Here is a 12,346-nt window from a genome sequence, read left to right on the forward strand (position 1 = left end):
CACTTCTTATCCCCAAATAATCTGCATACATCTCTCAATCATTTTCAATAAAAGCTGCTGTCTTTGTTGTCTCTTCTGCCAATAAATTCCACATATTCCTTTTTTATCCACTGCACTAATAATCTGTAATAATTCCGATAGGTGAAGACAAATTAGACATCACACACGTACATGCAGAATACAATCAAGTGCAATAAGCTAACCACAAAAGTCACTAGAATGTTTGAGCCCCATTTTTCCAGGAGCAAGGCATTTACACACCCAGCTATAGCAACATCCACAGCAAAAATCCAGAGCAGAGCCTAGAGTTTGAATACTAGCTTCCCACGGAGAAGTCACAGAACTTGTTTATTGGCAACATCTTGCAGCTTTTGAACAAATATAGCGGAAATAAAAAGAAGCTTTTCTAATGCAAAGGCAAATAGACAGTAGAGCTTGTCTTCTGGAAGACGAACATCTCTTGGGGGTTTCATAACGGAGTGGGAGAAATGTTTCTTAGCTGCTTGCCAGATCCTGCCATGCTATACCTGTGCGGTCTTTGCTCTGATTTTTCAAAATGAATAGTTTTTTTTTTGCAATCTGCAATTAAATACATCAATCGATGTTACTATTAACAAACTAGCAGAGGGTTTGATATTATAGACAATGCAGCTACCTCACTAATTCACCACTTCCTGGAGACCCGAAGCCTGTTGGCACAACCATGTTTTGAGGGACTTCTGGAAGGATATCAAGGATGGGGCCAGTCTCACCTGGGGGGGGATGATGTTCCACAGGGCGGGTGCCATGGCAGAAAACACCGTCTCCTGGGTCCCGCCAGATGTAACTCTTTAGTAGACAGGACACACAACATACCTCTTCTGCTGCACTTGATGGGATGGGCAGATGTAATAACGCTCAGATAACCCAGCCTCATGCCATGAAGGGCTTTAAAGGTCAAAACCAGCACCTTGAATTGGACCTGGAAGCAAACTGGCAACCAATGCAGCTCACGGAGCAGAGGTGTAACGTGTGCCATTTTAGGGCCACCGCACCACCGCATTTTGTACCAGCTGAAGCTTCTGGATACTCTTCAAGGGCAGCCCCATGTAAAGTGCATTACAGTAGTCCATCTGCGAGGTGACCAGGGCGTGAGTGACTGTGAGCAGAGCCTCCCGATCCAGGAATGGGCACAACTGCTGCACAACACAAAACTGTGCAAAGGCTCTCCTAGCCACAACTACCACTTGCTCTTTGAGCAGGAATCATGAATCTAGAAGGACCCACACATTGTGTACCAGGTCTATTCAGGAAACTGAGAATGCATACAATAAAAGATATGTGTCTGTCAATCTGTCTATATTTTCTAATTAAACTTTATTCAGCTCTCTGTCAAAAAAGACCATAAACAGGAAGCAAGTTAAATTCCATTTCATTCCAACCTTTTCTTAGAATACAGGTTGCTTATAGCATATTGGCCCTAGTACAAGCTGCTTTCTCAAAATGCAAGATGTTTTATGGTTGTGCTTGGAAATTAGACAGTAATTGAATTTGCTCTCTAAGTATATCATGTGTAACACAACTTGACACAGTTTGTTCTCCTGTCACTATGAATAAAAGTAAGGGCATGGTTTGCTTCATAATTAATGAAAACTCAATTCACTGCATTCTTTTTTTAAAATACTGTTTTAGGTCTCTGGTTAATCAGGGAAAGAGCAGCAAGCATCAATGATTTCACAGATGTTCAGAAATCTGCTAAATTTAACATCTGAATACATAACCCAACTACTTCACAATTCACTCCTCTTACGTAGATAATTTCCCTTAAAAAGCGACTTAGATAAGTTTAGTGTGTAATATATATGTGTCTGTGTTTTATATACATGCATACATACACTGTTATTAACAATCTAACATGGTAGCAAAAGCATTTACAGCAGTTTACCAAGTAATGTATGACTTGATTTTCCTCAACTACTGTACATTGCCAAAAATACGTTGAACTAAATGGAATTTTAGAAATATTGTAATTTGAAAGATCTAGTACATAAACATTTCCTAATCATATTGGGAGATCATGCTAACATTACTGCCATTCTAAGGTGGCAGTTATCAAAACTATCATTCATCTCTGTGCTCAATTCCACAAAGTTACTAGTATTCTTCTACACTATACTAAATTAGTTTCAATCACCTTAAATAAAACTGTAGCCTCATCATGTTTATAATCTTTAAAAGGACACCAGTGTTATGACCTCAAACAGGTACAAAGACAGAACCTACCCAGATTTAATGTCTTAGCTTTCAGCAAGGCAGCCAATTTCTTCAGTAGATGCATATCCTTTGCTCGCTCACTCTTCTTGTCACTGGAAAATATTAAGAATATACACGATTATTTGTATGCAACAGTATATATGAAACTGTGAATAATAATAATAATAATAATAATAATAATAATAATAATAATAATAATAATAATAATTTAAACTCGTATGCTGCCTGACTCTCATCTCTGGGTGGCTCACAACAATCAAAGAAATTATAATAAAATCAATAAAAGATAAAGATAAAAGACAAAAGATGGCAAGTGCGATGAAATGAGAGATCTCACTCTCCCTCACCAAAGGCCCGGTGAAGAGCCCGGTCTTCATGGCTCTTCTAAACAACAGCAGTGTATGGGCCATTTGGATCTCGGGGGGAACCTCATTCTAGAAGGGGAATACACACCCTTCAAATAGCCATTTAAAAAGCAAAAGGTCTACAACAACCTTCCTCCTCATGCTGCTCTCCAGTTGTTTTGGCCCTATAGTTCCCAGAATTTCCAAACACAAATAAATAAATGAGGCTACACAAGCACTTTCAACAGGGCTATGTTCAACCTGTATAAGGAGAAAGTTGTATCACTTTTCACTGGATATATCAGAGGCACTACTTAATATGAATGCATATTTCAATAATTTCAAGTACGAGCAACATGGATGTATAAGCAAGATGGTGGGAATTCTATACTGCTGTTTGAGCAATTCAATAGTGGCAATGCTATTACAAGGGCAAAAAGCTGGCTTTCCAGAATGTGCTGTTATTACAAGGGTATCAGAACTGTACATTTGTGGCAAAAACACAAAATCTCCTAGAAAAAATCCTAGTACCTCTCAGAAATGGAAACTGAGTATGTTAAATTATCCAATGTCAGCACATTTTAAAAAAAAGCTTTTACATAATTCATTTCATAATATTAACTTAGTTCAATTATGCAGCGTGAAGCTCAAGAAGCCTTACCTCAGGGCTAAATGGAAAGGTACGTGAACTGTTTTTACTGTTCCTGATACTGGATCAACAAGACAGATCTGATAGGTCTGAGGCTGCCAACCCTGACTTGTTACGCTGTTCAGCCCCATTATTTTATAGCCAGGATACAGCAACCTAAATACGGGTTTGATAAATACAGTAAAAAGCATAATCACAGACACATACTTTTGCACAAAACTGTAAGGTCTAAGATATCAGATACTATCACAATCTTAACAATCAGTCAATCAATAAAGTGCATAAATCTGGTGTTAGATAAGGCAACTCCTGAATAAATGCAGCAATGCTTTGTCAGTTTGCTTTCAGTTTTAAATTTATTATCTCATCTTTTTCATTTTTCTTCACTTGTACATACTAGCATAAAGCAAGCATATATCAAATAAACGAAGCCCAGAATCAAAACATTTTACTGAGCTTAATTTAAATTATTTTTCTGGAGACTATCCTGCCTTACATTTTAAAATCTTTTCCATTACCAAAAATGTCTTACCTGCAGTGTTTTCCTACATTGAAGGCTGCAACCCTTGGACCTTGTTGGGTGCTCCATACTTCCAAAATTCCTCTCCTAGGAGCATAAATCACAAGGAACTGAGCCACTCTGCTTGGTCCCTGAGGGGTACTAAGAGGTGAAAAATCTATCTTGATAGATTCCCTTTCATGTAGATCTTCTGCAATCTGAATCCAACCAACCTGTGCATCACGATAGCCTGTGCATGAAGGATAAAAGAAGGGCTAAGATACCATATATACCACAAGTTTGCTCTGTTTCTTTTTCTAAACTTCAAATAATGTGCTTCTGAGTTAAGGCCTGTTCATCAGATTAAGAAAAGCCCTTTCAAGGATTATTCCCAGCCTCACTGATACTCCTACTATGCCTGCTGCCTGTCCCTGTCATTGTTACTTGGTTTACTACCTTCCCCTATTTCTAGAGCTATTGCCTTTCTTATTTCTAATCAGTTTTTGCTAGCTATAATTATGTGCATATCTTTAGACTAATATGCATATTTCTCACATATGGCTATGTACAATATCTGTGCTGAAATGTGGGAAATACTTTTAACAGGTTCCTACAGAACACATTCCAATAGAAGAGAACAGATATAGCTCAGGGTCCAACTGTGGAGTCCTTGGTGCTCTCTGAACTTGGTTGTTTGCCTGCAGATGTTTCATTACCCAGCTAGGTAACATCATCAGTGCCTAGTGCGTGGGGGGTTTGCTCCCTGTTTATATGCAGTAGCTTGCCCTGCCAGTGTTGCTGGGGATGTGATTTTGTCCTTGGTAGTTCCTTGATTAGGGTATTGTTTTCTGCTTGATTGTTTGCCTGGTATTAATCCCTGCTTATCTGGGTGTAGGCTGCTGGAGAGGGTGTGTTCTGGTCTTTTTGTTTAGGTTGATGATGTCCTAACAACCAGGAAACACACTGAGACAATGAACTGGTCTCTAATATTTATTGCTAGTACTTAACAGGAATCCTAACAAACTGAACAAGCGTGGGAAAAACCCAGACATATAACCCCCAAGGGTTAAGGCGGTCCCGATCTGTGTCTCTTTGAATGGCTGAACAATTCCTCAGTGCTACGCATGCGCTTGACAGTCTGGATGGGAGCCCCCTGCTCGCCATCCTTACTCATGACAGATGAGGTCCACGATCCTGGGTATTTTGATCTTAGTGTATTTGGCTAGGTCTGGTGTTGGGAACTGCTGCTGCCATGGATTCTTTCGCTATTCCTGGATCTATGGACGTAAAGAGTGCTGTGGCATCGAATGAAACCATAATTTCTATTTTTAGGTCTTTGATTTTTCTGGAGGCATTGTAGTGGGGAGTTGATAGAATATTCGCTCCCCTGTGTGAGATATCCAAGCTTTTTTGTAAGTTCTTTGGCACCCTTCTACAAGATTGCAAATACTATTATTCTTACTCATATGCATTATTTTAGTCCCCAAGCCAAATATAACTGTAGCATCTTGTAATAACATTATTCTAATAGTTTTTTGTATTACTTCATTTTTTTCCCACTACTTCAGGTGCTTTCCTCATTTTTTTTCCTATGCATTTTTCCAATAACTTCCTTATTATATCTTGGATAATTAAAATATGAGACTGAGTTTAAAACCCAAAAATGATCTAGGGTTTTTCAAAATAATATCAGAACAAATGGGATCTTTTGAACTTCAGAAGCAAATCTGCCATTAAATTCGCTTTATATATCTGCAATAGGGCAATGCAGAATCTTACATTAAATTTGGTAATTTACTAGAGAAATTACAAAGACTTTGAGGTTTATTATCTGAAATTAGGATTGCTCACGTATTCCTCAATACCCAGTAAATGACAATATTTCATAACGTTTAAAACCTTTAACGTATATATGTTAAAATCCTATTGCTATTAGTTAGCAAAATAAATAAGTATCTTGGAATGAACAGAAGTAAAAGGGCTGTTGGCTCAGTCTGATTAATTCCCAAGAAAAATAAAATAAAAATGCCAAAAGTTTCTTTAACCTCCAATGAAATCCACAGGCAAGCAGATGTTTTGGCAGAGCTCTCCCCATTATTTTATACTTAGTCATTGACACACAGATACAAGTATGTAATCCATCCTCCTCTGCATAAAAAAAAGCAGCTGTCTCAAAAAGTTTTTCTCTTCATAAATCTAAGATCCTCATTCCCATTTACCTATGCCTTGAACTGAGAATTGGAGAAAAAACTTTAGATATACAATATAAGCAGAACACTCTGCCAAAAAGAAGGCAGGAAGCATGCATGCACACACACATATATTTACACGTGTGTATTGTGGTTACAATGCTGACTAGGAGTGGGGAGACCCAGATTTTAGTCCCCGTTTAGGCACAGACTTTAGACCAATCAGTCTCCCTCAGGCTCTAGACTAGGAAGTTGAAAAACATTTATCTAACAACCCACACTGGACCAGTGTGGTAAATTGCAGTACATAATCAACAATGAAGGAGTCTTCATCCTGAGTGGATTGATTCAGGCTAGTAATAATCGTGTGTGAGTATAAATAAACTGTATGAGACATTCAATACTACACTGCAGATATTACTATTCCAGAACTGATCTCTCAACTTCATAGTCCTTTTTAAATCTGAACATCTGATATTTAATATTTTAAACACCAACATTTACTGTGGTACGTTTACAGTTAGAACTGAAATAAACATCATCTCTCAAAAGGATAAGTGACCGTGCTTACCCCAAAATTATTAAAAGATACTAAAAGATACCTTTCCACATACGAACAGAAAGACCTCTTGTAACATCCAATAGAAGAACCCTTCCAAAATCATCAGTAATTGCTGCTAAAGAATTACATGGTGACAAACATATCCTTTCTCCATGTCGACGAGAATCTGGGATTCCAAACCTACATTCAAATAAACCAAATGTACAAAACAATCTCTAAATTTGGCTCCCTGATTACTAAATAAAATAACATATTTACAAAATAGTAGATATATCATCATGTATTACTTTAATTCATTCTGGATTAATTTTTGTAGAAAATCAGTTCTCTTCAAACTAAGATATATTGTATTATACTCAATCCAATACAAACAATTCTTTCATCTTCGGAGAATCCTTTCAAGGTACAGAAACCTTAACAAGATCACTATTTAATGGTTAGCATTAAATTTAATTGCATAATACAGTTGTGCAAGAACACATTAGCAATTACAGAAAAGTAAAGTTCTAATTTAGAAAACATATTCAAATTTAAACCAGACATACTGTACTTCACATGCCACAATATGCAAGATTTCATATAACTGATAATATTTGGTAATGGGAATAAAATGTATTCACAAAAAAACCATTTTGGTGCCTTAAAGATTAATCAATTTTATTATTTCATGAGTTTTTGTGCATCACACCTACAACAGATATGATCCACAAAATGCCGTGTGTCTTTTGAGTACTTGTTGTTGATGTTTCTGCTGCAAAATACCACAGCTACCTCTTTGGAAAAAAAGGAATCACATTTGCCTCAGCAATTGGCAGCACCAAGAACCATCCTGGTTTGTATTCGGGTTGGGGAACATCTGGGAATTGCTGGGCTGTTGCCTAGACTGGGAAATCAAGGCAACCATTTATGGGCAGCATTATCTTTCAAATCACATTTTATAGTAATAGTCAGATTTCAGGCTTCTTGAAATTTGGAGGTTTGGGTTAGAGATCCAAGGCAATCAAACAGGGACAGGTGCAAAACACACTGAATCTATACATTTCTGTTAAACCATAATCCTAGCTTCATCTTAGCCATTATGATTTGTAAACCTGATTTATGGTTAAGCCTCTGTGAACCCAGCCAAATGTGGTTTACTCAACTAAGTACTGTAAAACCAACCACCCTTTAGGATGATGTGTAAACCTGCCACATGTTTATTTCTGAGTCCAAGAAGAGGTTTCGGTTACCAAACCTATCCAGAGCTCACAGTTCTTCCACACAAAAATTTACTTTTTGTTATATTAAGATTTAATTGCCATTCCAACTGAACTGCAATAATATGAGTCCCATACACTCCCAGAGTGAAAATGCTAGTTTCAGTCAATCTATTTCTAAATAGGAAGAACCTCTTCAAGACAAACAGCTGCAGCAGGAGGAAAATAAAACTTCTTTATTGTACACTAAACTGGGTGCTTGGATAAAATATTTACCATCTGCATTTATCTCATGCATATATGGGTATGGCTGAACCATGCTCAGGGAATTATAGCCACACTGGTCAAATACCTCATAATCTTTCTGGAAAAACTAGCTTAAAAGACTTGCCTCACAGGTAAAGGAGTTGCAGGTTCAACCTTGGGTTTCTTTTTCTGTATAGGCTCTTCTTCCTGCTTGTTTTTCCAGCCAAGCCAGCCACTTCAAATACAAAAATTAAAATATCATTGCTTTGGTTTAAAGAAAACACACCAAGGGATAAATTGACTGCATCATCCATCTATTATACATTACCTAGCAGCATTAAAGAATGCAGATGTCAGCTTACTTGCAACTGTGAAGGCAACATGAGACAGCAATGGCTGTGAACTGCCCTAAAGAGAAGATAAAAATGCTGTTTGTTTATAAATGGTGAAAAATAATTGGTCCCCTTTTAGGAACATTAGTTCTGGGAACCTTGTTTATAGAAATAAAACTGTCCTTGAGGTGTAACTAACCTCATCCTGCATCATCTGCTAAATTTTGCATCGTTTCAGAGTAAGAAACAAACCTTTCTCTGCTCTTTCTGATAATGTTCTAACTATAAAAGCTTTGAGTGCTTCAAGTTTTGTAGGTCTTAAAAATGTACCATTTGTCAAAAGAATGTGGTGCCAATGTTCCCATTTTATTTTATTTTACAGAACTACAATATTCATTTAATAGGAAAGATTTCTTATCTGAGAAATATATGTTCAGTACTAGAACAATGTTCATAAATTCTATGTTCTATATTCTATGTCCTATAAATTCTATTTATAAATTATAAATTCAAAATTATTTGGTTTTTTCCCTCCAAAAATTCATGTTCAGTTACCTAACATGGGGGGGAGAGGGGAAGTGTTTGGTTTTTGCAATTGTTAAATATTTGGAAGATAGTAATGTGGACTGGGTCATCCAACCAGTAGATCCTGATGTACAATATATCATTACACAGATGAAAGCATTTAATTAAAGCTGCTCTTGGTTTGCTTCCATTTTCCCTTAGCAGCAAAAGCAAAATAACTAAGAATAGACTCAGTAGGAAAAGAATAGGTGTCTTTTATCCAGCCCATTGCATTTTACACTCTGACTGAGCAAGCACTTTACCTCAAGGGCATAGAAGAATCCAGTGAAAGGATTAGACCCCACAGTAATATATTGAGACATAGCAGGAGGATTGTTCTTTATAGCTGCATTAAATCCACCCATAGTGGAAGCAGTCTTCATCTGATCAAAAGGCGACAGAGTCATGATACCTGTATAAGATAATGGAAATAAAGCTCAGAAAAAGAAGTTTCTAAGATCCCAATATCTATTCCTGGAATCGTTCAAAATTGAACGAGTATGTTCAAAATTGAAAGGACTCCTAACTTAAAAATATATACAGTTATTATACAGACAGTGTGTTATGTTGAAGCAGATGCTTCATTAATGATATAGCAAATGCAGTACATAATTCTGCATTAGTTAATGATATCAATAAATGCAGAAAACTGATACCAATTTGTATCATAGCCTAAACAATTAGAATAACCCTTCAGGATTTAGCGTAAGAACACAATTTCTTGAAGGTTCTCCAGATCAAAAAGAATATTTCTGATGGTCAGTTTTGTCCCACTGACTCTTAGGATGAAATCTGGCCTAGCAAGAAAGAATTATGTTTTGAGATTCTGAATTCTAAATTATTCAAGTATTAGCTAAGCAAAAATTTTTTAAAAATCCAGCACCGGAGCTAATCCAGAATGACTTCACAGATTGTTATTTAGAGTATCTGAATTCCACAACTCCCTTAATGGCTCTGGTGGCTCACAGATACATTATTAAAAAAACAGAAATATAATGAAAGCAAAACTTTAAAACATTATTAAAAGGTTACATTTTACACAGTTAAGATGTTAAAACACTTAAAACATTTAAAAGGCCATATCACCTGCAGTTAAGTTGGTCTTGACCCACTAGCCTTTCAGAAAGCCCTGAAGACCTGGCTCTGTTCCTAGCATGTGGGCTGGAAAGTTAGGTGAGCCCATGATCTGCTCATTGATTGGCTTAAGGAGGAATGCAACTCCCCAGAACAATCATTTCTCCCAAATTCCTAAGTCCAGCACCCAAGATCAGGAACAACTCCATCCCATCAGCAACAAGGTACTGAACTGTTATAAATATTACAACGACAGTGTAATGAAATGCTTTAAACCAGAGAAAGGAACCATTTTTCAACTGGTGGGCCACCTCCTGCCTTCATATTCTGCCCCAAGAGTCATGACTGGTGACATCATGTCATGAGATTTATTTGGGTAAGGGGGGCATTTTTGGTGTTCTAACTTAAGACAATCAGTTTGTCCTCCTTAAGACCCAAACATACAGAAAAAAATAATCCTTTGATTTCTGGGGAAAAGTTCGGGTTTTTAGTGGATAAAATGGATGACCACCTTAAGGTCAAGGCTTAAGGCACCCATTTCATGGCTTAAACCCTTTATACATTACCATTTTTCAGCCCTAATTATTTGGAGAGGGGGTCTCCTGGGTTGTAAACAAGTGAGCTGGAAGTCTGCATGCAGTCTACAGACTGACCTCCTGAATTAATCTTTATTACAGCCAAAAACTAGAGATAGAATAAATTTTTAAAAATTTAATGTAAGTAGAGTAATACAGATCATTGTAATAGTTGATATAAAAAGTTATCTTACAACTGTGAGACACCTTTCACTAATTGATGCCAAATTTTCATGGCTCCTGCACAGTATTTTGCTATGTTATAAATGATTTACAATCTGAAAAAGGAAGAACATCTTAAGTATTGTCAGATTACCCAGGGTACTGATGTAAAAGAGGTAGGATATAGGAATTATGAATATATCAATAGATGGTACAACAAAATAACATGTTAGACTATTTCAACATCTGCAGTTCCACACCAACACATTTCTCAGATGGGATTTTAGAGTGAGTGAGTAAGTAAGCGAGTGAGTGAGTGAGTGAGTGAGTTATTATAGCTGCCCATCTCGCAAGAAATAACTCTAGGCAGCATACAACAGTCAAGAGAATCTTCCCTGTAGTAATATCAAACACAAAATATTATGCTTAGCCTAAAAGAAAGCTTTCCTTAGTTTGGGGGATGTCAGTGAGGCAAGATAACTGGCTGTTTCCCAAAAGCTATTTGTCACCCAAGTCCTATTTCTTTGTGACAAGTTATTTACTTCTGCCTGAAATGTCATGTCATTAAATCTTTGGAGAAGTGTGCGTTCGCTACAGTCACGGCCCAAGGTTCATAGAAACTCTGATGATAACCCACAAGTCATTAGGGGTTTTTTTATGACGTTTTTCCAGCTTAAGGGACAATCATCTATCATTATCAATGGTAGTAATCCCAAGGGGAAGAACTGGACCTTCAGCTAGTAGTTTAGTATCAACCTCCATGCCCTAACCTCAATGTTAAGAATCCCTGTTTCTAGCCTGAGGAGTGCATTGGCAATTTTCTGGAAGCTGCCAGTTTAGATCTTAGAAATGTAGTTTGGAGCACTTCAGGAGCATTATTCCTAGCACAAAGGTCCACATGGGCTTCATACTGTACTTGGGCTAAGATTTTAGCTTGAAGCAGTTTCAAAGGAGCCAGTATTAATTCACCTCCTTTGGTAAAATAGAATCATTTGATGGCATTTGCAGATCTTAATGCTGTCTGGGAGATGTCTATCTGCAGACTGTCTATCCTTGCTTTAAACTCCGTACAGTACAATATACGTGATTTTTTTTAAAGTTATTCATGCTGAACAAGGATAACAATTCAATAAGGATGATCAACGTAATACTTACCAACACTAATGTGATCAACAATGGTATCCACATCCTGCAAACCCCACTTCTTATAGGCTAATGGAGGTGGCTGAACATTTTCATTGCCTGAAGCTGCAGCTGCCCGAGAGAAATTAGAAAGAATGGTTATTCAGAAAAATTTAACATGGGATTGGTCACCACATAATACTGACATGAATATACTGCTACCATATTTTTGAATTGTAAAGCATGGAGTAAATTGCACCATTCATATTATGAGTGCCAGTTTGGTATACAGGTAGTCCTCGGGTTATGATGGCAATTGGGACCAGAACTCTGTTCCTAAGCGACGTGGTCATAAAGTGCAACATCATGTGACTGTGTTGCTTAGCGACAGCAATTCCAGAAGTCCTGGCTGCCATCGTTAAATGAGGACCATATGGGTCATTAAGCAAGGACCTCACAAGATCGCAACTTGTGACTTCCTGCCAGCTTCCCCGTGGGGAGCTGGTAGGGAACATCAGATATCATGATCACATGACTGTGGGGACACTGTGTCATCATAATCACAAGGCGGGCACCAAA

At 37.3% G+C, this 12,346-nt stretch overlaps 1 protein-coding gene across 2 annotated transcripts in view; it reads right to left on the minus strand.

The window, feature by feature from the left end:
- Nucleotides 1-12,346, minus strand: part of RAB3GAP2 (RAB3 GTPase activating non-catalytic protein subunit 2) — a 55,159-nt gene that overhangs the window by 28,109 nt on the left and 14,704 nt on the right. For both annotated transcript variants that reach the window (XM_063303645.1, XM_063303637.1), the window contains exons 9-16: nucleotides 11,801-11,899; nucleotides 9,098-9,246; nucleotides 8,267-8,346; nucleotides 8,084-8,173; nucleotides 6,537-6,676; nucleotides 3,779-3,995; nucleotides 3,259-3,402; nucleotides 2,263-2,345 (exon numbers count right to left, since the gene is read on the minus strand). In XM_063303645.1, the coding sequence (XP_063159715.1) occupies nucleotides 2,263-2,345; nucleotides 3,259-3,402; nucleotides 3,779-3,995; nucleotides 6,537-6,676; nucleotides 8,084-8,173; nucleotides 8,267-8,346; nucleotides 9,098-9,246; nucleotides 11,801-11,899 (1,002 nt within the window). The remainder of the gene's footprint in view (nucleotides 1-2,262; nucleotides 2,346-3,258; nucleotides 3,403-3,778; nucleotides 3,996-6,536; nucleotides 6,677-8,083; nucleotides 8,174-8,266; nucleotides 8,347-9,097; nucleotides 9,247-11,800; nucleotides 11,900-12,346) is intronic.

Source organism: Candoia aspera, chromosome 1 (assembly GCF_035149785.1).
Source record: "Candoia aspera isolate rCanAsp1 chromosome 1, rCanAsp1.hap2, whole genome shotgun sequence".
Taxonomy (NCBI): Eukaryota; Metazoa; Chordata; class Lepidosauria; order Squamata; family Boidae; genus Candoia; species Candoia aspera.